The sequence below is a fragment of the Herpailurus yagouaroundi genome, unplaced genomic scaffold, assembly GCF_014898765.1.
Source record: "Herpailurus yagouaroundi ecotype Mexico unplaced genomic scaffold, PumYag 196, whole genome shotgun sequence".
NCBI lineage: Eukaryota > Metazoa > Chordata > Mammalia > Carnivora > Felidae > Herpailurus > Herpailurus yagouaroundi.
Window position 1 is genome coordinate 3,051,592 of NW_024412427.1, and position 27,706 is coordinate 3,079,297.

Consider the following 27,706-nt stretch of genomic DNA (forward strand, 5'->3'; position numbering starts at 1 on the left):
GGCCGACAGCCAGGCTTAGGGGCAGCTGGAGCCCGGCAACAGAGAGCACCTCCTGTCCACCAAACATGACCATCCAGACTTCCAGGGTGTGGGGCTGCTGCTGGGACCACATACCCAGGGTGTGGCCACAGGGTTAGTTCTTGCCAGGGGATGGCAGTCAGGGCTGGTGGGTAGAGGAATAAGGTGCCATCCGTACCCCATTTCCCTTTCTGAAATGAGGGGTCACTGTCTCTTGGGTCAGGAAGACCTTCTAGAGGAAGGAAAGTTAGCGTGGCATTGACAGGCTAAGAGGCTGAGAACGAAGGATGGGAGAGGAGGTCGGAGGATGCGGTCCACATGAGGACCAGGGACCAGCCAAGTCCGGGGGGGAGGTGTCAGAGGGGGTGCTGGGCTGCAGCGGGCGGTAGGGGTACCAGTAAGGTCTGCGGCTCCCCGTGTTGGCCCCTTGGCCCTTCTTGCTCGTGCCTCCCCCAGACCCCCTCTCCTGCCCTCCCCAGAGAGCTGCCCGGGGGTGGACAAGACCTGTCTTGCCTGGGGGGCCACACCCCCTGGGGCAGCCCAGAGCCAATGGCTGACAGACATGGGTACAGAAAGCCTTAACCTGAGAGCGGGACCAAGTCTGCAGGGCCATCTGTGGCCGAGCTCCGAGCTCACGGTGGATCAGGCTGAAGTGAGTCTGTGGCTGAGCTCTCTCAGCTCCCTCCGGGGCCCTGTCCTGCCCCTCTCCCTTCCCTTCTCCCACAAGCTCTCCCTCGGAAGGCACCATCGAAGGCACCCGCATCAGCTCTGCTTCCAGGGAACCTGACTGAGGACAGAGGAGCCATCGGTGAGTGTCCCATGGTGAGAGAGGCACCTGGGTGTCACGGTGAGACAACCAGGACAGAAGGAGGAAAAGGAAGACTGAAGCCGGCCCCGTCTCCCAGGCCCTGGCGTCAGACCAGCGGAGTCCTTCTGGGGCCTTGCTTCGTCCTGTGTCTTCTCGCAAGGCTGCGGGCACCCCTGGGGCACTCCCGCAGGGCGGACAGTGACCCGCAGAGCCTTGCCCCTCCCGTCCCCTGGCAGCCCCGGGGCTGTGGCGGAGGGAGGCCAGGGCGAGGACCCACCTGCACGCGCTGACGCCACTGCTGTCCCAGTCTCCGCTGCTGCTCGGGGCATCGGCCGGGCCGGGTGAGCGGGGTCCGGACCCACTGGGGAACTCGGAGATGTGAGGGAAGTCCTGCCCAGGGGAAAGGAGGCAGGTGAGCAAAGGGGAGAAAATGGGGTGCACGTCTCCAGCAGCGAGCGGGGGATGGGAACTCTATGCGCCTGAGGGTGTTCACGGAGACACTTCCTCCGGCCTCTACAAAACCTCCACGCTGCCTCTCTGCCCGGAATGCTTCTTCCTTTTCCCTAGCGGAGCACCTTCTGGAAAATTCAACCCTTCTCCTAGCTGCATCAGCGGGGGGAAGGACTCCTGCTTTCGGGGCCTTTCCTTTTCTGGCCTTGGTTTCCCAGTCTATAAAATGGAGTTACCGTGCTGAGCCACACAAGTCTCGTAAGAGCATCCGTGGGACAATCAGTGGGGTCAGACTTTGAAGGCGCTGGGGAGAGTCAGGGGCTGGGGCTGGTCTGGCAGAAGCTGCATGGCTTTCAGCCCCTCAGGCCAGAGAGCAGAAATGGACAGAGGAGAAGAGGAGGGCCTGGGACATCCTAAGGATCCAAAGCATCTGTCTGGGAACTTGTCAACTGTTCACTGTAGCCGGTATATCTCGGGGAAGGTATGCTAGAGCCAGTTCATAGATGTGACTGAGGCTCAGAGAGAGGTAAGGAGCCTAGGTTGGTGAGGGGCAGGGCCAGTATCTGAAATCCCAAGCCACCTCCCTTCCCCACGAGGGGTCCTGAAGGGCATGTTCCTACTGGGCCGTCCTTACCTGTGGCCCTGGAGGTGAGGGGCTCATAGCCAGCTGCACCTGCAGTGCCATGGGGGTGGGCAGGACAGGAGCCTGGGGGGCTGGAGACATGCTAACAGGCGGACTGAGGAGGGCACCCTGGGCATGGGGCGGCAGCGGCAGCTGCTGGTGCAGTGGAGGGCTGAGAGGGAAGGAGGGGGGCGGTGGCGGGGATGCGCTGAGGCCAGGCAGCAGTGACTTGGAGCTCAGCGTCCGGGCAAGGCTGGCGGGAGAGGCCCCACTGCGGAAGGCCTGCAGGTCCGATGGCGTCAGGAAGGAGGCCAGGCCCGGCATGGCATAAAGGGGCTGCTTGGGTGGCAGCATTTTGGCCGGCGGGTTTGCCTGAGTGCCCTTGGTCTCGCCCTGGTCTGGGGAGCTCTGCAAGGAGACAGACACCAATTATTCTGGGGAAGACGGATAAGCCAGAACTTGGGCCATGAGACCAGCGGGGTCTGCAAACCACTGCCATGGCCCCTGGCTGGCTCTCTGACTCCTTGGCAGGGAGCTATGGGCTAACTGGAGGTAATCCTGGGTCCTCAGTGCACTTGGCTCTGACCATCCAACCACCTCCTGCACTAATCCCTGGGGTTTCCCTGCCCATGAGGCCCATACTCCTCAGCCTGGCCCGTGAGGCCAGCACCATCCAGCTGGGACATCCTCTATTTATGCTCCTCTACGGCCTCTATGCCTTTGCACGTGCTGTTCCCTCAACTTGGAACACCCCCCCCTCCCCGCACTTGACGCTTTAGGGCCTAACCCACCTGCCATGTCCTCTAGGATAGCTTTCAGACAACGCCCCTACGCTCATCATGTCAGGCAAGTTGCTTAACCTCACTGAACGCTGGGTTCTCGGAAGAATTAAATGAAACGAGATACATGTAAAGTGCTCAGCATGAGCGCAGCACATAGTAGGCACACCGGAGAAGTGACCACATTGGTCTTATCCACTCTCTCCACAAACTATAGCTCTGACCGTTCCCATGGGCCTCAGTTCTTGCTCTATCCCTTGGGGGGGTGCCACCCTCATCACGGCCGGGCCCACGGTCCAGGGTGTTACCTTGGATACGAGGCTGGCCCTGTAGGCTGCCAGAGCCTTCAGATACTCCTTTTTTGCTGCCTCGGTCTTCCTCTTGTAGGCCTGAAAGATTCAAGACATGGGCAACACTGGGGAGGGCTCCGGCGATCAGCCCGAGGCCCCGCAGCTGGTAACTGGAATCTGCCTAGGGCTGGTTCTGCTCCCTATCCTCCCTGGACGCCCACGAGACGAGCCATGGGCACATGGTAGGTGGGAGAGGAAGCTCTGGTCTGGACTCCAGACTCACACAGTTGGAGCAACAAGACGGACGGAGATGCTTATTCGTGTTTTACAGATGAGGAAGCCGAAATCCAGACTGGTTAAGTCACTAGAGAACGCAGCTGGCAAACAGCAGAACTCGAATAGCTTCCCAGCTTACAGATGGGCAAACTGAGTCCATGAAAAGACCTCCGTAAGAGCGTCTTCCTGGTTTCAGACATTCCAAGTCTGTCACTGGCTCCAGGGCCTCAAAGCCTCGAGGGACGGTCCCAAAAGGGACAGAGACTCACCTGCTTCTGCTCCTCTCCCAAGCTGTCCCACATAGAGGCCACGATTTTGGACACATCTCCAAAGGTGGCACTGGGGTTCTGTCCCTTGATGGCGGCCTGAGTGTCTCTGAAGAAGAGCGCATAGGCCGACACAGGCTTCTGAGGCTCGTTGGGGTCCTTCTTCTTCTTCTTCTTTGGGTTCTTGGTCTTTTTTCCTGGGTCAGCCGAGGGTCTCTTCTCTCCGGACATCTGTGCAGGTGAGAGGAGTCAGGAAAACAGAAGCTGGGGGCCTCCTGTCAAAGGTTACCCACCCCAGCCCGAGGCAGAGGGGACCTTCCTCAGCACCCCACCACCTCCCTGTCTGACTCCACGCATGCATGGGCAGTAGTGGGCTGGCCACCACCCTGGGCTTGAACACATGGTCATGCTCCTCACTCTCTAGGTGAGGGAGGCAACAGACATATGCACAGGCTGGGTAGGAGCCAGGAACTCCAGGGTTTGTGCTTAACTCATTAATGAAAATCAGCAAGGCAGCAAAGTTGATTCAAAGAAATACAAGCAAAACTGCCCTACAGAGTAATGAAACTATCGCTTTGGGGGCTTTTAATCTTTTCTACGGGGCAGAAGTCATTTGCATCTCTACAGGGAAAAATTCATTTGCCTTGTAATCAGACGAAAATTGTTTACATCTCTACCACTTCTTTCCCAAGTTAACATCTGACTTTACAGGGTGTAAAGTCCCCTAATCGATCATGAGAAATGAATCACAACAGCGGCACATTCTCCCAGAGGACCGGTAATTATGGAGCAAGCCTGCTGGACAATGCTGTGGTACGCCACTGAAAGAGCGTGCAGCTGTTGTTCAGGGCCCGATTTCCAAGTTTTATATATATTTTTCTTAACAGCTCTCCTTTCTTGTGATCACAAATCATCCCCAAAGGTGATCCTTAACCACAGAAGATCAGTGACTGCCGCCAATTTTCAGGTGTGCAACTTGGGGCAGGGGGCATAGTCCCCGGGGGCCCTGTGACATGGCTGGATGGGAAAGGGGTTATGTGACTCGCTGGGTGTGGCCTCACTCCGGACACCTGGCCTTCAGGAGCAATCAGACTCCAGGACTGCAATCCCGTGAGTGTCAGACTCAGGGCTTGCAGGATGGGTACAGTATAGGGATGCTCACCACAGACCTCAGCAGGTCCCCAAAAGGACCCTTCAGGCCACACAGGAGGGACCAGGAACTTTGGTCAAAGGCCCTGGATCCTGCAATGAGGACTGTCAGCCTGCACCAAGCAGATGAAAGTGACGCCGGGAACTGATAGGGAAACCGTGGGCCACTAGACAAGATTCAGGCCTCCAGGTCTGCAGCAGAGCCTGTTCTGTTCCTGCCTCTATGTGCAGCTGGCCGCCCTCTGGGCCCGGTTGTGTCCACCCCAGGAGAGGCTCTAGCAGGAGGAGGGATGCGGATACACCGCTGGATGAGGAAGAGATGACAGGGCACTACAGGTGGCCAAGAGCACATCAGCTGGAGCCAGACTGTGACCACCTCAGTCTGAATCCTGTTTTGGTGACGCTGGAGAAGTTACACAATCTCTCTGGGCCTCAGTTTTCCCATTGGCCAACTGGAGACAGATGATGGCACCTACCGCCAGGACTGTGGTGAGGATTACATGGCTGCATACTTGTTATGTGCTTAGAACAGTGTCTGGCCCCAAGTGTCCATTAAATAAAAAATAAAATAAAAACGGCTCCTGTCTGGCCTACGGCAGAGACCAAATTATCCTGAGGATGAAGCTGAACCGGATCCAGATGCGCCTCCCCCTGCCCCCCCCCCACCACCCAAGCCCAGGAGGTCAGGGTCTCTGCTAGAGGGGACAGGCGCCATGGCTCCTGCTCCCAGGCGTCTGCAGGGCCACCGTGTGGAAAGGGGTGAGAGGCCCTTATGAAGAAGGAAGGGAGGCGGAAGTGGTGGGATCAAGTTTATTCTGCCACGGGCTCATTGGGAGGCTCCCAGTGACAGCTTCCATCCTGGGCCTTTCTGGGCCTCTGTTTTTGGCCCCAGTAAAATAAGATGCTTTCCAACAGCCAGGGGGATTTGTCAGTGCAAAGAAAGGACAAGCCTGGACAGCTGGTGACCTCTCCCCTCCGACCTGTTCTTAAGAGGCAGGACCACCCATGACTCCAGGGATGTTGGGGGGGGGGCGTGTCCCCAGTGACTGGGGTGGTGGTGTTCGTTTTTAGTGTCCCAGTGCAGTCCAGAGATGCCTTCTGCTGGGCCACCCATTTTTATCAGCACATTTTCTCCTAAAAGGCCAATGTGGCCCTAAGATGTGACCCTGAGGATCTTGTCAAAGATGCTCAGCAAATTTAGCAGCTGAAGCCAGGTATCCCGAGTTCCAGTCACCACCATCCCCACTGCCCAGGCGTTCCAGCCAGTGGGCCCCGTTCTACCTGCTGATTTTCCTCCTCCGTGTCTTCCAGCAAAGGGTACAGTTAGACCCTTCTAGTCTTGTCTAGAGGTAGGTGATGCCAATTTCCACGCAGGGCCCACCCACCTGCTGACAGGAGGGCATCAGTTAGGGCTCTGCATCTCCACCCTCCCTACCTTGAAATGCGCTTCTGATTCCTCCTCCTGAGTTGAACTGGAGGGAGACGGCGTCGCTGACTTGCTCCCTGGGGGTGACGGGGAGCTGTGGGCAATGCCACTCCGGATGCCCATCTGAGAGATGAGCTGGGATTGGCTGAGGGCACTCATGTGGCTGGCCAGCATCGCCGGGCGGCCCAGGAGGGGCCCAGGCCGGCCCGAGTCGTAGGCAGCAACCTCCGAGTGGACCATCTCCTGGATCTAAGAGAATAGGACAGGGCATTGTGAGCTAGGGAGGACCCGCCGGCCACCATCACCTCTGCACCGTGGGACTCAGAGCAGCGGCATGCAGAGGAGAAGGGTGGGGGGCTCCACTCCCAGCTGGGCTTCCCCAGGCTCCAGCAGTGGGGTCGGGGGGTGGCAGGGGTGAGATTCGGTGCACCCGGGGGCAGCTTACAGCCCCCTGACGGTTTGCCTTCTGTTGACATTCACCCTGGACAGATGGTTAGCAGTTCAGCCCTCGCCAGAGAGCTCAGGCCAGCAGTGAATTGATCATTTTACTGATCATTTTCTATTTACTGATACTGAGTCCTCCCTCCTAGAACACGGTGTGTCTGTTCATTTACTCGCTATGCAGTGCTACAGCAAAGAGCACAGGTGCTGGAGGCTGGCTGTGTTTTGGATCCCGGTTCAGCCACTTCTAAGCTGCGTGACCTTGGCCCAGTTACGTAACCTCTCTGTGCCTCAGTTTCTTCGTCCAAAAAAATGCAGATAATAATTAAAACTACCTTTTAGGTTTGGGTAGGACAAAATGTGCCTGGCCCCTAGTAAGCCATATATTGTGTATAAGTGTTTGTTAAACACATAGAAGAAATAAATCCCTTAATAAAGCTTTGTACTTTTCTTCCTCTAAGTCAGTAATTTTCTCATCAAATCTTCCCTATGATATTTCTAACTTGTTATTTTTGGAATATAAGAAAGCTCCTGATTTTTACATACAGGCATTTCTCCTACTAAATACATCTGTAGAACAGTGTGTTCTTTTCACCTAAATATTTTATATATACACGCACACACTGTTGAGTGAGGCATAACGATTTGCGTACTCTTATAATTATTTTTATTTCCTTGTTTTTAAAAGATTTTATGTTTAAGTAATCTCGACACCCAATGTGGGGCTCGAACCTACAACCCCGAGATCAAGAATCACATGCTCCACTGACCGAGCCAGCCAGGCGCCCCTATTTTTATTTCCATTGCATCTGTGGTTATTTTTCCTTTTGTTAATTTCTCATGTCGAGGAGCTCTTTTCCTCCGATGTTCTCTTCATTAGGCAAGTTCATGGATTTCCCATTTTATTATGTGGGAGTTTTTTTTTCTCCTCAAAAGAATCCAATTTCTTTTTTTTCGAATTAAATAAAAAAAAATTTTAATGTTTATTCCTGAGATAGAGAGACAGAGCACGAGCAGGGAAGGGGCAGAGAGAGACACACACAGAATCTGAGGCAGGCTCCAGGCTCCGAGCTGTCATCACAGGGCTCAATGTTGGTTTTTGTTGGAAAAAGAAAACTGTCTTCATTATGGATTGAATGTTTTTTATGAAATTTTTAAAAGTTTATTTATTTTGAGAGAGAGAGAGAGGCAGAGAGAGAGGCAGAGGGAGAGGGAGAGAGAATCCCAAGCGAGCTCTGCACTGTCAGCAGAGAGCCCAATGTGGGGCTTGAACTCACAAACTATGAGATTGTGACCTCAGCCGAAACCAAGAGTTGGACACTTAACTGACTGAGCCACCCAGGTGCCCCATGAATGTTATTATTATTATTATAAAGTGCCTCCTTTTGCCTTGAATTCAGTGGAATCTGATCGGAACATCGCTGTCTTGGCCTGGATGTGTGTTTCTTTGATTTTGTCTGGTATGTCCTCAGTTCTGAGGAACTTTCTTATTTAGGTTTGTCCTCATTTCCATTTTCTGGGGGGTTATCTTTGGCCAATGTTGGCGTTTGTGTTATGTGCTTTTCGAAAGACTGATTTTCATAATATTTTCCGTGGTTATTTTAGTTTCCATATTCTCTTTAGTTAATTCTGGTAAGTTACATACATATATACTTCAACTGTCTACTTTGTCCACATTTTAACATTAACAGCATATAACTGGGATAATGTTATCATATTTTTAATCTACTCTATAGTTTTTGTAGTTAAATCCTCATTCCCAATTACAATACTGTGAATGCATGTTGCTGTTTTAAAATTTCCTTCTAAAAAGTTTATATGTTTTAACTATCTACCAAAGAACCAGTTCTTATATTAAAAAAAAATAAATTTGACAAGTTTTCTGATTATTAATTTTGCTTTCCTCTCTATTACTGTTGACCTCGGGTATCATAAGTTGCTTTTTATGTAGCTTTTCAAATTAAATAATTTATTTACTTTCACATTTTATTTTCTTAAGTTATTTATTTTGAAAGAGAAAGCGAGCACAAGCAGGGGAGAGGCAGAGACAGAGAGAGAGAGAGAGAGAAAGAGAGGGAGAGTGAATCCTGAGCAAGCCCCATGCTGTCAGCACAGAGCCTGATGCAGGGCTCAAACTCATGAACCATGAGATCATGATCTGAGTTGAAATCCAAAGTCAGATGCTTAACCGACTGAGCCACCCAGATGCCCCTCAGATTTTCTTTTCTAATAATATTACTATCTAGGGCAGAGGTCCAGACAGGGACCATTTGCAGAGAAATCTGGAAATATGTAGAGCCATTTCTGGCTGTCACAACTGGTCTGTGTGTGTGTGTGTGTGTGTGTGTGTGTGTGTGTGTAGTTGGTGCTACCAGCATCTAGCAGGTAGAGGTCAGGGATGATGCTAAATGTCCTACAATGTGTAGAATGCCCCCTCCACACACACACACCCAAAGAGTTATGTACCCCAAAATGTCAGTAGTGTTGAAGTTGAGAACCCCTGCTCCATAACTATGATTTTTCCTTCATTGTATACCACACAAATATTTTTAAAAATATTCTACAGTGTTAGGCGGGGCGGGGGGGGGGGGGGTTGCCTGGATGGCTCAGTTGGTTAAGCGTCCAGCTTTGGCTCAGGTCATGATCTCACAGTTCATGAGTCTGGGCCTCACATCGGGCTCTGTGCTGACACCTCAGAGCCTGGAGCCTGCTCTGGATTCTGTGTCTCCCACCCTCTCTGCCCCTCCCCCACCTGTGCTCACTCTCACTCTCGTTCTCATTCTCTCTCAAAAATAAACATTAATTTTTTTTTTTAATTCTATGGGGCACCTGGGTGGCTCAGTCGGTTGGGTATCCAACTCTTGGTTTTAGCTCAGGTCATGATCCTGGGATGCTGGGATCCTGTCCCACATTGGGCTCCACACTGAGCATAGAGGCTGCTTGAGACTCTCTCTCTCTCTCTCTCTCTCTCTCTCTCTCTCTCTGCCCCTACTCATCCCCCCCAAATAAAAATATATATTCTACAACTGAAGTGTTGTTTGTTGGTTTTTTGTTTTGTTTTGTTTTTTACCTTAAGTTATTTGGAGAGGAGTCTTCATTTAATATATTCTTTTGTTATTATGGTCAGAAAACATGACTCCTAGAATTTTATCTTTTTGGTATTGGGGTTTTCATTATGGCTTAGGGTATGATGAGTTTTTGTAAAATGTTCATGTGTATCTGAAATTGTGTTTATGCTCCAATATACACATTTCTCTATATGTCTATTCAATCAACTGTTTTGACTACTCTAACTGTGAGATTTCAAGAAAAATGAGTTAAAGCAGCTCCCACTGCTATTGTGTTCCCTTCAGTTTCTCTATGGAATTTAAACAGGTTTCTTCACATATACTGATGTGACGCTATTCATTCCCATAAATGTTTCAGAATGCTATACTTTCATGATGGCTTCTTCTTCTTAATAAAAAAACCCCAGTATCTTTGCCTCAATTAATGTTTTTATTTTATATCCAACTTCACCTGTGATCAGTACCTCTATTTTCCCACTGTTTATTACTGTCCTTCATCATTTTAAGTGTGCATCTTGTGAACAGCACGTAAGTAGATTTTGGTTCTGAGTTCTTAATATATTGTGAAATCTATATTTTATTATTATATTAATCATAAAGAAGCCGAGGAAACAGACTTCAAGTGAACTATTTCAAAGAGTAGAAACTTTTACAAAGAATTCAATTTAAAAATGGGCAAAGAACTTGAATAGATACTTTGAAGACTTACAAACGGCCAACAGGTACATGAAAAGGTCCATAACATCACTCATCATCAGGGAAATGCAAATCAAACCCACAATGTGGCACCACCTCATATCTGTTACAATGGCTATCATCAAAAATATACGAGATAAAAGTGTTGGTGAGGCTGTGAAAAAAAAGGGAACCCTTGTGCACTGTTGGTGGGAGTGTAGATTGGAGCAGACACTCTGGAAAACAGTCTGGAGGTTCCTTGGAAAATTAAAAACAGAACTACCATGTGATCTGGCAATCCCACTTCTGGGTATCGATCCAAAAGAAATGAAATCACTACCTGGAAGAGAGATCTGCATCCCCGTTGTTCACTGCAGCATTATTTACCATAGCCAAGGCATGGAAACAACCTAAGTTTCTCTGAACAGATGAACAGACAGAAAGTGTGGAATGTATGTACAATGTTATTTGGCAACAAGCAAGAAGGAGATCTGCCTTTTGCAACAATATGGATGGGCCTTATACCAAGTGACATAAGGCAGACAGAGAAAGACAGACTGTGCTCTCCCTCATGTGGGGTCTAAAAAAGCCAAACTCAAAGAAATAGAGAGTAGAATGGTGGTTTCCAGGGCCAGGGGCTGGGAAATGGGTGAAGGCGGTCAAAGGGAATAAACTTCCAACTACAGCATAAATAAGTTCTGGGTACCTAATGTACAGCACAGGGATTATAATTAACAATACTATATTGTATACTTGAAAGTCGTTAAGAACAGAGATCTTAAATCATCACACACACAAAGGTAATTATGTGAGGGGATGCAGGTATTAACTAACCTTACTGTAATAATAATTTCACAAAATATTTGCATGCATTAAATCATCATGTTGTATACCTTAAAATAATATACGTTAAATGTTAGTACTATCTCAACAAAGCTGGGGAAAAAATTTAACTCTCAAGAAATAAGAGTCAAAGGATTTAAAATCTCTAAACATCCCTCTTTCCACTTCAATGCGTAAATACCCTTCCTTCCCTGAATCTTAAGCAAGAGTCTGACATTATTTCCTCAAGGGCAAAATGGCCTTGGGGTTCTGTGTTTAGGACTTGTTTTTTCATTTTTCTTCCCAGCAGTGTGCTTAGAATTCTTTAGCCAGAGATTCCTGACTCTTTAATTTCATATTTTGCCAACATTTGATAATGGCAGACTTCCGAATTTTTGCAAATCTGCAAAGTGCGAAATGCTCTCAAACTTGTTCTAATTTGCACTGTCCTGACTACTAGAGAGGTTGAACACCTTTGCATACGTTTACTGGCCATTTGGGTGTCTATTTATACTGCTGTTAGAGTGTAAGCTAGTAAGGTAAACATTTCAGGAAGCAATCTGATAATACCCAGGTACACTGAAGACATGTAATTCGGTAACTTAGCAATTCTATTCTAAGATATTTATTATAAGGAACTTTCCCAGATGCACAAGAAGAAATAAATACTGCGGGATAAATCTCAAAGACATTAGAATGGGCAAATGATTGTCCTTTCGACGGAATGCTGAGCATGGCTCCTGGGCCTCTGGGGTTATCTGTTTCTATAGGAATGTGTGCCTTTGTCTTTGACTAGGCAACTTTACAACTTTGTAAAAAAATGAAATTAGTGCATCTTTTTCATTGTTACATTTTTTCCAGTGTGGTAAAATACACACAACATACAATTTACCACCTTAACCAATTTTAAGAGTACAGTTCACTTCCCCATTGTTGTGCGGCCATCCCCACCGTCCATCTCCAGGGCTCTTTCCATCTTGCAAAACTGCAACCCTACCTATAAAACAATAACTTCCTATTCCTCCCTCCCTGCAGCCCCTGGCAACCACCATTTTACTACTGTGACATTTGGCTACTATTCTATGAATCTGACTACCTTAGGTACCTCCTGTAAGTGGAATCATACAGAATTTGTTCTTCTGTGACCGGCTTATTTCACCAAGCAAAATGTCCTCAAGGTTCATCCACATTGTAGCCTATACCAGACTTCCCTTCCTTGCATTATTATTTAATTTTTTTCTTCTTTTCTTTTTTTAAATATAATTTATTATCAAATTGGCTAACATATAGTGTATCCAGTGTGCTCTTGGTTTTGGCAGAAGATTCCTGTGGTTCATCACTTACATACAACACCCAGTGCTCATCCCAACAAGTGCCCTCCTCAATGCCTATCACCATTTTCCCCTCTCCCCCATTCCCCCAACAACCTTCAGTTTGTTCTCTGTTTTTAAGAGTCTCTTATGACTTCCCTTCCTTTTAAAGGCTGAATAAAATTCCATCGTATGTGGATGCTGCATTCATCCATTCATCTATTAATGGACACTTGGGTTGCTTCCACATTTTGGCTGTTGTGAATAATGTTGCTGTGAACGTGGGTGTTTAAATATCTCTTCAAGACTCTGCTTTCAATTCTTTGGGTTATAAACACAGAAATAGAGTTGCTGGATCATACAGTAATTCTACTTTTTTTTTTAATGTTTATTTTTATTTTTGAGAGAGAGAGAGCACAAGCAGGAGAGGGCAAAGAGAGAGGGAGACACAGGATCTAAAGCAGACTCCAGGCTCCAAGCCATCAGCACAGAGCCCAATGTGGGGCTCAAAGCCATGAACTGTGAGATCACAACCTGAGCTGAAGTCGGATGCTTAACCGACTGACCCACCCAGGCACCCCACAGTAATTCTACTTAATTTTTGAGGAACTGCCCTGTTGTTTTCTATAGTGGCTGCACCGTTTTACATTCCCACCAATAGTACACAAGGTTTCAATTTCTCCACTTCTTGACCACCACTTGTAACTTTTCTTTTATAGGAGCCATCTTAGTGGGTATCAAGTAGAATGCAACTGATTCTTGTCCATAAAAATGCAAATAAGTGTTGTCTGGTAGAGGTACAATTGATTCTACCTTGTAGAAAGAAGATTTCAAACACAGTATTCTGTTGCTCCAGTTTTACCTTTATTACAAAATTTATTTTATCATTCTGGGTTGCTGATATACATATGTCTATTCATCAGATTCTCCTTTGAGCCAATTGTAATGTATTATTGGCTTTCTCACTAATGAATGAGTTAAATAAATTGACATGTCTTCATTTCGTATTTGTGTGAGAGTCATGAAGTTACCTTTCAAAAATTATATATTATAATAAAGATGATCATTACTATGGCATTTTCTAAGTTCCAGAAAAACTGGAAATAATGTGAATGTTCACCAATTAGGAAATGGTGAAAATCCGTGATATATTCACATAACGGAATTCTGTACAGAGTTCAAGGGAATGACCTGTAGCTACACCTGTCAGTGAGGTGGATGAACTCAGGAACAATAATGAATAAAAAGAGTTTCAAGAGGATCCATGCAGTAAAATACCTTAATGTACATGTTTATAACATAAAACATTACAATAAAGTGTTTAAGGACATATAAAAATGTAGTAAAAGCATTAAAAACAGGAAAAGCAGGAAAAGAAAGACAGATACAAAGCCTGCTTAATTTGTATCTGTAATATTTTATTTTTTCAAAAATAGACCCCAAACTAACAATAATAATAATAATAATAATCAGGGGCTCTTCAAAGCCTGGTGTTGAACTTGAATGTACTAGGTTCTGGGAAGTCTGGGAAGGCGGCTGGCATCCACATCACTTAGTTGGTTATGTGATGCATCCTGAAATAAGATAGGATTGGTGCCCTGATCTCCAGCTTGGGCCCCAAACACCTTCATTCCATTGCCTCGCTGCGTCTTCACTGGATGCGCCACAAGCACGTCAAACTTTACATGTTGAAAATGGAACTTAATTCTCCTTCAGTCTGCTTCACCAAGCCCCACACCTGGGCCCCAACCTTGATTTCTCTGTGTTCCTTGCATCCCCCTCCTGCCCCAGACACACCTGTGTTGGCTTGGCCTCTGCAGCGAATCTCAAGTCCCACACACACCTCTCCCCACCTTCACCCCCGCAAAGCCACTGCCATCTCCCAGTTTTCCTGTTTCATTGCCTGTTCTCCCACCTCCCACCAGCCTATTCCCCCACAATCACTGGAGGGATCTCTCAAATGAGCGAATGAGACCATGCTATTCCCCTCCTCAAAAGTCTTCCTCAGCGTCCCCATTCCCTTAGGCTAAAATGTGCTCCACTTTCCACGGTTTTCAAGGCTGTGCATGATGGGCCCCAGTCTGACGCTCCAGCCCTTCGTATACACTGTCCGCACCGCACCTACTGCACCTCTAGCTTGCTTTGGCCTCCTCTCAGATCTTCAAATGCAGGAGGCCTACCCCGGCCTCAGGTTTCTGACCTGAGCTTTCCTCCCCTTGGTCTCTGCAAGTGGCTCATCTTTCAGTTCTTTTTTTTTTTTTTTTAATTTTTTTTAACGTTTATTTATTTTTGAGACAGAGAGAGACAGCATGAACGGGGGAGGGTCAGAGACAGAGGGAGACACAGAGACAGAGGGAGACACAGAATCTCCCTCTGTGGGAGATGAGCCACCCAGGTGCCCCTCATCTTTCAGTTCTTAACTGGAATGTTACCTCTTCAGAGAAGCCTTCCCTGACTACGTTGTCTAAAAATCTAACCCACGACCATTATTTTGTATCATCATATTGTCTCTTTCTTTCATAATGGTTATTTCAAGCTATAAATTATTTTGCTCATTTATTTTTTCATGGTCTCCTAAGAGCATCCTCTGCCCAGGGCAGAACAGAAGTGCTGAACAGTTGAGGGTCCAGGAGTGCCCTTCAACCATGAGGGACCAGGAGCGTGTGGGAAAGCCTGGGCTCCCTCTCTCCTCGGCGGGGCAATTCCGAGTTGTGTTCCATGCTCTCCTCAGAGTGTCCGCAGCGGAACTGTGTTCCACTGGCCACAGTGTCACAACTCCCCAGCCCACCCTTTCCTGGTTTTCTTCTCTTCCAGTCTCAATTCCCTTCATCCTTTGCATGGCTTCCTGGGGTCACCCCCAAACAAAATACTTGCATCCAAACCTTTGCATCAGAGTCTGATTTAGGGAGGGGGTCCCAAATTAAGATACCAGCCCCCTCTCTGGTGCTATGCTGGCCACTGGAGTGACCCCACTCAAGTAGAAAGGGTGTCCTCCCTGCTCAGAATCTTCAGAAGCTCCTGCAGGGTCTGCTAGCATTGTCTTAGCCTGTGAAAGAAAGATCTGCATGCACCACCTCTGTCTTCCTGACCTTTCCAGATCCTTCCCAGAGCTCCATGTGGGCTTCCCTCTAAATGGAGACTTTCCCCTGTGGCTCACTGCTCCCTCCCTCCATGTCAGCATCCTTTGAGGCTTACCTGAAACATCACCTCCTCAGAGAGGCGTCCCCTGACCTCCCTTTTCAGCCACACCCCTTTCCTGAGCTTTCCCAGGGCTCAGCATGGTGGGCATCAAGCATCTGCTTCTGTGCAGACATGGCCCGGCATCCAGCTGGCACTTAGGAGATATCTGGTGGCCAGGGGCACCAAGCCTCCTGCTTCTCTCATGGAAACATATGGGCACACTTAGGAGCCGCTTCTGTGGCCTCTTCAGGAAGGATGAGCCAGAGGAAAGAGTAAGGAGGCGTCATTGTGAACTTAATTAGATTCGCCTAGCTTAATAGATTCTCGGAGGGGCAGGAACACAAAGGTGTTTTTCACAAATTCCCCATTTGCAGCCTCTGTGGAGAGGAGCCCCAGGTGCCAGGGTGCCCCCACCCAGAGGGGAGAGGATAAGAAATCACACCTACTCCTTCCTGCCTTCTGCTGATTCGCAGAACTAACACCCCACCTGCTTCCTCTGAGGCAGGGACGTGTATCACTAAACACAGCCTCGCACTCTGCCTGGAGAATTGGGACTTTTTTCTGAAGGCGACAGCAGCTCAGCTCAGTTGTGTCCTTTCACTGAAGCTTTTGCCTCAGCTCTAGAGGGGCCAGAAACTTCTTAATTTCTAAGCACAGTCAGACCCCAAAGGAAAACTAACAAACCACTGACCAGCATTGTACAATCCCTCCCACGGTCCAGAGTGGTTCTTTCCAACAGATACTAATCCCTCTGTTCTACAGAGGATGGTAACAATTGTGATCATGATTAAAAATACTTATTATGTTACTGGATGTGTGCTCACTATGTGCTGGGCACCATGCCATGAGCTGCATGAATGCTGTTATCACCCCCATTTTACAATAAAGACCCTGAAACTCAGAGAGGTTGAGTGACTCTCCCAAGGTCACACAGCCAGGAAGTGAGAAAGTCAGAATTCTGGTTGTCTTCTGAGACTGAGATCTTTTCATGGCACCCACACAGATCTTAATGGCTCTAATGTGGGTGGAGGGTAATGGACCTGCTCTCACAGGGCAGCTGTGAGGATCCAGTGAAAAGGTAACTTTGCACAGAGCCTGGCACTGGTATGTGTTCCTTTCCTTCATCCCCTCACAAACTTGCTGGAGGTATAAACTTGATGTTTGAACCAGATCTCAACCGGGCTAAGAGGTGAGAAACAATGGAAGTGTCTGGAAAGTGAGAGAAGTATGAGAGAAGCCAGAAAGGAGGCTCCAGTGAGAATAAAAATAACAGCATTAGGCTTGGCACTAGGGTAGTACTTCACAAATATTTATTTGTTATATCAGGAGTTGGCAGGCTTCTTCTATAAAGGGCCAGATATTAAATATGCTAGGTTTTGCGGGCCAGATGGCCTCAGTTACAACTATTCAATTCTACCATTGTAGTGCAAAAGCAGCCCTAGACAATATGTAAATGAATGATCGTGGCTGTATTCCAATAAAACTTTATTTACAAAAACAAGTGGAGAGCCAGAATTGGCCTATAGCCATAGGTTGCCAATCTCTGCATTTTTTTTTTATTTTGTTTTTGTTTTGTTTTTGAGAAAGAGAGAGAGTGTGCGTGAGTATGCCGTTGGGGAGGGGCAGAGAGACAGAATCCCAAGCAGGCTCCGCACTGTCAACACAGAGACTGACTCAGGGCTCGATCTCACGAACTGTGATGTTGGCCGGAGCCAACGTCAAGAGTTGGATGCTTAACCAACTGAGCCACCCAGGCATCCCGCCAATCTCTGTTTTAGCTGAATGTGAAGTAAACAGAAATAGTGGTAGAGGCACTACCCTTCAGGTGGCAGTTATATCTGCCAGGCACTGACCTTCTGAGCGCATTTAATTCTCACCCAGCCATGGGAGGAGGTAGGTTTATCATCAGCATCCTACAGATGTGACAGCTGAGGCTCAAAAAGGGAAGGAACATGCCCACGGTCATTTAGGGTAAGTGGTAGAGCTGGGATTCAAGTCAAGGTCTATCTGCTTGCCATGTCCTTGTCCTCAGGGACTACACCTCCAGCCCGCCGTCTTGTCCAGACCTGGCCCCAGGAAACAGGCACTCGCTGCCGTCTCTCCACTAAACCCTGCTCTGGGCACCATCTGGGCCCTTGCTCTGACTGCATTACAGCCTCTCTTTAAAATCAGAAGGCCTGGACTGGCCACAGAGACCTTGTAGTTAGCCCCCGTTCTGACGCTGGCCTGCCTTTGCTGCCTGCAGCCTCCTTCTCGGGTCCTTGACTGGGCCTTTGCCTTGAACTGCCCTTAGCAGAACCGACCTCTGTGGTCGTCTTACTTCTCTAGTCCTCTTGGGTCCCCAAGTCTGCTCCTGTCACTCATTCATTCAACAGACATTCCCTGAGGGCTGCTGTGTCTGGGACCCTAAGAGCAGACTAACAGAACACCCCATCTGGAGTGCACAGTCTGATGGGGGAGGCAGAGATGCACCCACACTGTTTTAACCAGTGCAGCAAAGGGACCTGGGTGGAGGGGGTCACAGAAGGGGCCCCTCCAGTGCCTGGTGAGCCAGAAAGCATTTCCATGGGGGAAGACTGAGCCAGCTCTTGAAGAGGAAGTTTGCAGAAATGAGGAGGGTGCAGAGGGCATGCCCAGGAGCAGGAACAGCCTCGGCAAGGGCACAGAGGCATGGAGTAATGTGATGGTTAATTTCTCTGTCAATTTGACGGGGCCACAGGGGGGCCAGACATTTGCTCCTACATTATTCTAGATATGTCTCTGAGAGTGTTTCTGGATGACACTAACATCTGAATCAGTCAACTGAGTACAGCTGATTGTCCTCCCTAAGGTTGGTGGGCCTCATCCGGTCCACTGAAACCTGAATGGAACGAAAAGGCTGAGTGATGGGGAGCTTCACCAGCCTGAGTGCTGGGACATTCTCTTTCTCGGGAGAGCTCTAACACGAGTGGCACGACCAGCTTGGCAAGATGCCCACAAGCAAGCCGGAGTGTCCGAAACAGCGGGAGATAAGGATGAAGGGGCATCACAGGCGAGCACTCGGGGGACCGAGGCGGAGGGCCCATGCCTGCAGGTGCTAAGTGGATGGCCACGGGCTTTAAGCAGAGGAGGGTCAGAGCCCAGGTCTGTGTGCCACCAGCCTCCAGGGAGTCCTGGGATCTGTGACAGAACTGCCTGCCTAGGGAAAGCGGTCTCGGGACTCTGAGAAGGGTCTCAGGACACTGGGAAGCAGCAGAGAGCCACTGTGGCTGTCTCCTGTCGCTGCTGTAACAAATTACCTCAAACTTGGTGGCTTAGGGGCACCTGGGTGGCTTAGTCGGTTAAGCATCTGCCTTTGGCCCAGGTCACGATCTCACCATTCGTGAGTTCGAGCCCCTGTTGGGCTCTGTGCTGACAGCTCGGAGCCTGCTTGAGGTTCTGTGTTTCCCTCTCTCTCTGCCCTCCCCCCCCACTTGACCTCTCTCTCTCTCAAAAATAAATAAAACATTTAAAAAAATTTTTTTAAAAACCTTGGTGGCTTAAAAGAACACAAACTTGGGGTGCCTGGCTGGCTCAGTCAGTGGAACATGTGACTTTTGATCTCAGGGTTGTGGGTTTGGGCCCCACGTTGGGTGTAGAGATTACTTAAAAATAAAATCTTAAGAAAAGAAAAAAGAACACAAACTCAACCCCTTATAGTTCTGGAGGCCAGAAGTCTGGAATCAATGTCACCAGGCTACCGTCAAGGTGCAGGGATGGCCGGTTATTTCTGGAGGCTCCAGGGGAGACTCTGTGTCTTCACTTTTTTTCTTTTTTTTAGGATGGCTGCTGTCCTTATTCCTTGGCTTGTGGTCCCGCATCACAAGAGCTTTTCTCCCTCTGCTTCCATTGTCACACCACCTAGTCTAGGTGTTGGACCCTCCTGCCCCCGCCCGCATAAGGACTCATGATTACATCCCCAGGCCCACCCAAATAATCCAGGATAATCTCTGCATCTCAAGATTTTTTTACTTAGTCACATCTGCAAAATCCCTTTTGCTATATAAGGTAATATATGCACAGGCTTCAGGGATTAGAACATGGTCATCTGGGCAGGGTAGCATTACTTAATCTACCACACCCTGGAATCAATGATGTGTGAGGTCACAGCCAGAGCCCCTCCTCAGCCAACCAAACCAGCTCTCTGAGGCTTCTTTGGGCTTTAAGGGTCAAAAATTTGAAAATTATTTTCTTTTAGGAAAAAAAATTTTTTTCAGCACAAAAGAGAGGAAAAGAAAGCCAATAGGAAGCCTTCCCCAGTGCCTGCCTCTCGCTCCGAAGCCTTTTGTGAGTAAGTATTTCTAATAAACTTTCATGCTTGGTGGGAGATCCCTCGCACGCTGACAAATTTCTCCTGAAATTTGAGATGTCTTGTTCAGAGTAATAGCTGTAGTGCACAGGTGCCCAGCTGCTATTGTAAAATCAGTAAGCATTTAATTGAAACAAACGACTATAATAATAGTACATTATCCCTGCAGGCCGAGCGCCATCACAGTTTTAATTATTGAGTTAAGAGTCAGACTAATTTATCCTTTTAAAGCAACAACCCCATTCCTGGTTACACTGATCATCCTGTTATGAATATGAAGGCACCAGCAGGGAAGGATGTAAATGGAAAGCAATTTGTCCCCTTCAGGGCTGATTTGGTCTCTGAAGAAAGGTTTGCAAACAGGGTCACTGAAACACTGGGTCTGGGACTGCCCTGCTGGGGGAGTGACATTTCTGCCTGGGTTGGGGTGGGGGCTGCGGTCCTGGTGCTGCGCAGCTCTGGGATGCAGGCCCTTGTTCCTCTGCTCAGGGCCTGCACCAGCTCCCTCCCTCCCTTCCTCCCAGAAAAGCCCAAGTCCTTGCTAAGCCGCAAGCTCTGAGAACAACCCCACCAGCAGCACCTGATACCTCTCTGCCCGCCCCCCCCCCCGCCCCCCCATTCACTCCACTCACGCACACTCCCACTCAAGCATGCTCAAGTCTCAGGGCCCTTCTCTAGCTCAGTGTGACTTTGCACACACACCCCAGGGGACATTTGGCAATATTTGGGGACACTGCCAGTTACAGCTGGGAGATGCTACTTGTATCTGCTGGTTACCAGGCCAAGGGTACTGCTCAACATCCTACTATGCACCAGACAGCCTCCCACCATGAAGAATGACCCAGCCCAAAATGTCAACAGTGGCAAAGGTGGGAAGCCCTATATATTAGCTGCTCCCTCTGTACAGGATGATCTTCCCCAGCGAGGGGGTACCTACGCCAGCTCCCTCACCTCCTGCCTATCTTGTTCGGGTCTCCCCCTTCCTATGAGGTCTTCCCTGACCATCCTCCCAAAACCGCCCTCTGCCCACCCCCAGCCATCCCAATCACCTTCATGCCACTGTTTTCTTCCTTCCAATGCACTGAGCACCTGTGAACACACTATATGACTCATTTATTATTTTACTGTTTCTTATCTTGCTCCCCCTGCCAGTTCCACACAGGCTCACATCTTCATTGTTCCAGAATAGCACCTGACACATAGCAGGGATTCAGTGAATGTTTGTTGAAGGAATTATCTGTCCCTACTCCTTCCTCTTTCACTTCCTACAACCTCTTGGCCTCGAGGTTGGACAATACCACCTCTTCATGATCTCCCAAGTCCACCCCCTCTTGTCAAGGTTCAGAGCCAGCGATTGTTAATTTTATGTGTCAGCTTGGCTGGGTCAAGGGGTGCCCAGAGAGCCAGTAACATGTTATTTCTGGGGTGTTCGGAAGGTTGCTTCCAGAAGAGATTAGCATTTGAATTGGCCAATGATTGTAAAAGTCGCTCTCACCAATACAAGTGGGCATCAGCCAATCCACTGAAGACCCTCACATGGAACAAAAGAGAACAAAAAGACAGAGAAAGGGCAAATTCTCTCTCTTCTTGAGCTGGGACATCCATCTTCTCCTGCCCTCAGACACTGGAGCTCCAGGCTCTCGGGCCTTTGGACTTGGACTAAGTCACATCCCACTAGGTTTCCTGGCTTGTAGACAGCATATCATGGGACTTCTCCGTGTCCATAACCACAGGAGTCAAGTCCTATAATAAATTTCCTCTTATCTGGATGTCTATATACCCTGTTATTTTCCTCTGGAGAACCCTAACACAGACCCCATTTCTTTTTCCTGAACAATGAAACATCTCTTAATGGGCTGTTTAGGGATCTGTCCAGTAAGAGTTTTGGGGTAACTCCCACATGCCACATGGCACATTCTTGGTTCCTCAAGGGCAGAAATGGAGGCCTGTGATCTGTCACAACCCCAAAGCCCACACGATGACTGCCCCTGAGCCACAGATCCTGAGACACAAAGAAGGCAGGCACAGCCCCTGTCACTCAGGAAGGACCATCAAGTCCAGTGGAACAGGAAGACAAGTGAGCCAGCCATGTCATGCAGTGTGACACGTGTTATTAACGCACCCACCATTACTGCACTGCGGACACTCTCACCCCCTCAACAAATGCGGTGTGTTCCCTGTGGCCTGTGTTCCTGGGACACAGACTATCCCATGCCTGTCAACTGGGGATGGCTGCACCACAGAGAGGTCCTTTTCAGGCCTACAAGATTCTTCCAGCACATTAATATTTTGTGCGACCAAGGCCCAGCCTCAATGCAGAGGATGCCAACCCAGCTGAGCCCAGCAGGCAATGGAGGGGTCAGCTCCTTCTACGTGTTTCTTTTTGTCCTTTTCTACATAACCCAGCAGTGAAAAGGCATCCTTCTACCCTCTCCCATGAAGCTACCTTCCCAGGTCTTACTGAGAGTTTCTTTTTTCCTTTTTTTAAAACATTTATTTATTTTTGAGAGAGAGATAAAGAGAGGCAGAGAGAGAGGGAGACACAGAATCCGAAGCAGGCTCCAGGCTCTGAGCTGTCAGCATAGAGTCCAATGCGGGGCTTGAACGCATGAATCGCCGAGATCATGACCTGAGCCAAAGTTGATGCTTTGCTGACTGAGCCACACAGGTGCCCCCTGAGAGTTTCTTTAGTAAGAATTTAACACGTGTTTTTTAATTGTACAGGTATCTGAATTAGTATCACTATGATTTTCTGTTAATGCTGTGGTTACCAAGTTACATAGACCTTGAGAGGTTTGCCCTAACCCTGTTTTCCCCACAAGCTCTGTTGATTTTAGGAATTTGCAGGTTTTGTAGAACTGTGTCTCTCATAGAATAGCAGAAACATCTGTATTTACTAAGTATCTGCTATGTGCCAGGCACTGCAGAACACAGATTTCATGGTGAGTAATACAGGCGCGGTCCCTGCCCTATGCAGCTGACGGTCTTGTGGCGGAGACAGGCATCAATCAATTCCACACCCAAATCAGTATGCAGTCACAATGGTGATGAGCACTGAAAGGGAAGCCACGGACCACTGTGAGCTTGTGCAATGCAGGCTGGGGCTATGTAGTGGCCCCAGTTAGAAGGTTAGTGGGGAGGAGGGAGGAGGGCTGGAAAGATGAGCTTAGAAAGCCAGGAAGGGGCCAGGCTGGGTAGGACCTTGAATGCCAGGTGAAGATATTTGGACTTCATACTGAGGGTCACAAAGAACCCAGAAATATTTTAGGAAGATCAGTGACTTCAATTTTAGAAAGGCCAGCTTGCTTGCTATGTGGCAGGTGGCAGGTGAGAAGTCACATAATCACTACTCAGATTCGGATAATGGAACGTAAGAGATGGCTGTGAGAGATGCCAAGGGCAGATCTGGGATTTGGGACTGGTCATGGTGGGTGGTCCAGGATGACAACAGATCACTAATGATATTCATGGGCTGGTCACATGAGAGAAGAGACGTGTCCAACCAGGTAGGAAGGAGTGGTCAGCTGTGGGCAGGCTGAGCTTGGGCCCAGCATCCAAGTGGGGTTTCCAGGTGGGGATGGTCGACTACATGGTCTGGTATTTAGAGGTGGGGACCAACAGGTACCCAGAGAGAGGCACCCACTCACCATGGGGGAGAATCAGGCCAAGAGGGAGGGGTGTGAGAAGGGGTGTCTGAACAGGAGTTCCAGTCACATTGAGGAAGCAGAACAGGAAGGCATTTCAGGAAGAAAGGAGTGGACCCTAAATGTCCAGGACGATAGAAGCAGCACATACCTGATGGATTTGGCAATTTGGAGGCCACCAGGGTCCCGAAGCGGAGCAGTTTTGTAGTTGGGGGGAGGCAGAAGCCAGAGTGAATGGCAGGGGAGGAAATATGACCACGGTTGATGACCCCTCCTGGGAGCTTCACTGGGACCATCAGGAGAGAAACCGAACAGTGGCAGGATCCAAGGATGACCTTCTACTTAGATGCTAAGGGGAAGCACAGAAATGCCCCCTTGGAGACCTGAACCGCAGAACTGAGGGGCCACAGCACCACTATGCATGCCTCTTGCTGGCCACATGCTCATCTTTGGTCTTAAGTGAGCCTCTTAACAAGCCCTGTGAGGTAGATGCTGCTGTGCCCACTTTACAGATGAGCACGTGGAGTCCCAGAGCAGTAACATCAATTGCTCCCTGATCCCCACCCGAGTCTGCCAGTCTGAGCTCTTTTCACTACTGAAGGTGGAGGGGTGCAGCCCAGGCTGGGCCGGGCCTCAGCAACAGAGCATCTGAGAGGGAACGGCTCTGTTATCACCACACGGGGAGTCGGCACAGCAGGTCTGTCTTATTTTGACTACAACTGAGCTCTCCTCTGTGAAGAACTGGGGCAGGGGCAGAGTGTCAGGGAGCTACTAGGACTGGGGGTACACTGGGGCCCAGGCAGTGACGAAGCTGGGGGTAGATCACACACGGTGAGGGCTTGGTCCTACAGGCGTGGCCATGAGCAGCGGATGGCCCAGCAGGTTTCCTGTTCTCAGGGCGAGAGGCCAGAGATAGGGTCAGGAGGCACCTGGGGCAGACGTCATGGACAGGAGAGAGCTGAGGAGGTGGAGCCAGCGCCCACAGTCAAAGGGAGCTGATAACCACAATGACCTGCCCAGACCGGGAACCACCCCCTTCCCGAATTTGATCTTCAGTTCCTATTTCGAAAAGGGCCTGATGCCTGTGCCAGCAGCCCTAGGGCTGAGCCACATTCTGCAAGGATGCACTTGGTTATCTGACAGCCAGCCTTTGCCTCTCCATCTGAGCGGTGGGAAGGGTGTATTTTATTTCCTTATCTTGTCTGCCTACCACACTGGAATGGAAGCTCCATGGATCAGGACTGTCATCTGCTCGGGGCTTGAGAGAATGCCTGGTACACAGTAAGGGCTCAATAAAAGGTTCTAGAATGAATGAACAAGCGCATGAGTGAACCCAATGAAATGAAGCTGAGAAATTCCACTGGTCTTGCTCAAAGTCTCACAACTTTAAGGACAGGAGCCAGGGTTTGGGACCAGAAAGGGGCTTGTTTCCTTTCCAGCAATAGCTCCCTGTGGACAGATGCCCCTTTCGAATGACCAGTCCAGCCCCCACCCCCACCCCCCCACCCCAGGCCACTGCCAGGGACTCTGCCCTTCCCCCATCCTCAGCACCCTCCAGGGATGGGGCAGCTGTGACGCCCTGCTGGCCCAGTGCCATGTGCCTGGCAACCCAGTTTATCTCTCTAGCCCCTACTCATTCTTCAGGATTTAGCTCAAATGTCACCACCTCCAGGAGGGCTTCAACTGGCTCTCTCACCTAAACCAGGGCCCCCCGTGGACTGCCTCTCACGGCACCTTGTTAGTTTTTTCATTGGCCTTGTCATGGTTGGGATAATACTTTCGCTGCCGGTGTGCATGATTCTGGCTCTGTGCTCCAGCCATGAAGGTGGGGACCGGGTTGCTTTGCTCAGGGTGGTTCCCCCGATGTCTAGCCCCAGGCCTGACACACAGCAGGTACTAAGGAAATGTGGAGGGAACGAGCCAGGTAGGCCTGGGTGCTTCCCAAGCTCCAGGCCAGCCCAGTAGACACCCGGCCCCTGAGTGGGAACTGCTTCCGCCCCTCCCCCTCTAACACCAGAGACTCCACGCCTTCGCCTTCCGGGGCTCCTGTTCCTTCAAGCCTTGTCTGCTCCCCAGTGGCAGATCTGCCTCTTTGCCTTTGCTTATGCTGTTCCTCTGTTTCTCCAAGTCTGGAGACTGGCTGAAGTCAGATGGTCCTGGTGTGCTCAGGGTGAGAAGACCTTAACCTGAATGACCTGAATGACCTTGACCAGCCACTTCACCTTCTGGGCTTCCTCAATGGGAGGACTCTAAATGCAGTAGAAGAATCACATCTGCGTTTCAGAAAGCTACGCTAGCTGCCCCTGTGGGAGTGAACCGGCTCATGAATGAACCAGATGGGGAGAGACAGAGGCAGGGAGACCAGCTCAGAGGTTTCTGAGCCAGCCCAGGCCATGACAGGGGAGGTCTGAGCTGGGATGGGGCAGTTGGCCCAAGGCAGGGGCAGTGGAGGTGGGAGTCACTCAGGAGGTAGGCTCTGCGTGGCTCAGAGATTCCTGGCAGGTGGCTGGGACCCACAGGAGAGGGAAGCACAAGGAGAGTGAAGGGTTACTCACCCCTCCTGAACACTGAACATTCTACATTCTGAATTAGCACACGTGCTAATTAAAACCATCTTTCCAAAGAATTTATTATAGGATATTCCAAGCTAATTATAAATTCTCTATAGCTGATCCTGAGCAGTTTGCTAATGCGGTGTTGAAATCTCTTTGGCCACCCTCGTTTAAATTATTCATCAGGCCCTGCAACAGTTGTGAACTGTAATTTAAACAGTCAGCTCATGAATATTCAATTAACACAACAAACACTGGCGTGTTTTACTGCCTTGCCGCTCAATATTTTGTATCCTCATCCGTGTTTACATGTTTTTATGAACTCTCGAGAAACGCGTTGCCTGTTGAAAGTCCCTGGTTAAGCCAAGATTGAAATGCCTGGGAGGGGCTGGAGGCAGGAGGCAAAGCTTCTGATACCCCTTCTCAGAAAAGTTGCAGGTGGTCAAGCTGGAAGGGTCCGAGGAGGGGAGGCCCAGCGAGGGCAAGGACTGGCCCTCAGGTAACAGTGCATCCAAGGCACAGACAGGGCTCAGAGTTCTGGTGCAATTCCCACTGCCACGGCTGCTACAGAGTAATTGGGAAAGGGGGGTAGGGGCATCTGGCTGTGAGACAATGTTAGGAACAGAGGAAGCCTGGCATTCTTTGGTGCCCAGCCTCTTAAAGGCAACAGCCAACTGTTGCCAAAGTGGCTCAGGGACACAGGCTGTTTTAGAATCCAGGCTGGCTCCACCCTTAAAGATCAGAGTTCCTGCCCTTCCAGGACCCGGTCACAGGACTATGTGCCCTTCACTCTGGCATGAGTTTTAGGGCCCCCACAGCCTGTATATAGTTTTGAAGTCGCCACAAATGGCTCCTCATCTATTCTCACATCTCTCCCATGAGGCAGGCACCATGATGACTCCCATTTTTACAGATAAGACTGAGGCTCAGAGGACGAAGCAGTCTGCCTGGGGTAAAGCTCTCTTCTCCTCCCTCTCTGAGACCACACCTTCAGAAAAACACTTCCACAATGCAGGAGGAACCCATCCCAAGACAGTGTTACAGTACAGAAATGTCAGAAAAGGCCCAGATGCCAACAGAACTTTGTTTATGTTCACAATGAAACATCCACACAACGGACTGTTATGCAGGCACTAAAAATACGGGCACGACCTAGAATCACGGACATGGAAACACATCCATTAGCTACTCCTATAGAAAATCGTCAGGCCACACAACAGCTCTAACAGAACAGGCTAAAAAGTACAGGAAAAGGCCCCATACTATATCTTGTTTATGTAAATGATATTCATATGATGTTCAAAGATAGGACTGAAAAGATACCCAACCAGCAAATAGTTAGGTTAATAATAGTTACTTGCGGATAGTACAGTTTAATGACCTTTTATTTCTTCTTTGTATTTGTGTTTAATTTTTCTTTTACAGTGAACATGTGTCATTTTTATAAAAATCAACACAGCTCTGTTTTTGGAAGATGTAGAGGATGTAAGAAGGCCTCACTTCAAAATGTATAGGATACAGCCAAAGCCATACTCAGAAAAAATGCACAGCCATAAACTTTTTTATCATTACATAATAAAGTAAATGAACTAAAGAATCTAAA

General features: G+C 49.0%; 1 protein-coding gene across 7 annotated transcripts in view; it reads right to left on the reverse strand.

Moving 5' to 3' along the window:
* Window positions 1-27,706, reverse strand: part of TOX2 (TOX high mobility group box family member 2) — a 135,298-nt gene that overhangs the window by 1,745 nt on the left and 105,847 nt on the right. For all 7 annotated transcript variants that reach the window (XM_040447002.1, XM_040447005.1, XM_040447003.1 and 4 more), the window contains 5 exons: window positions 6,094-6,333; window positions 3,513-3,740; window positions 2,986-3,066; window positions 1,911-2,306; window positions 1,104-1,216 (listed from right to left, as the gene is read on the reverse strand). In XM_040447002.1, coding sequence (XP_040302936.1) covers window positions 1,104-1,216; window positions 1,911-2,306; window positions 2,986-3,066; window positions 3,513-3,740; window positions 6,094-6,333 — 1,058 coding nt within the window. The remainder of the gene's footprint in view (window positions 1-1,103; window positions 1,217-1,910; window positions 2,307-2,985; window positions 3,067-3,512; window positions 3,741-6,093; window positions 6,334-27,706) is intronic.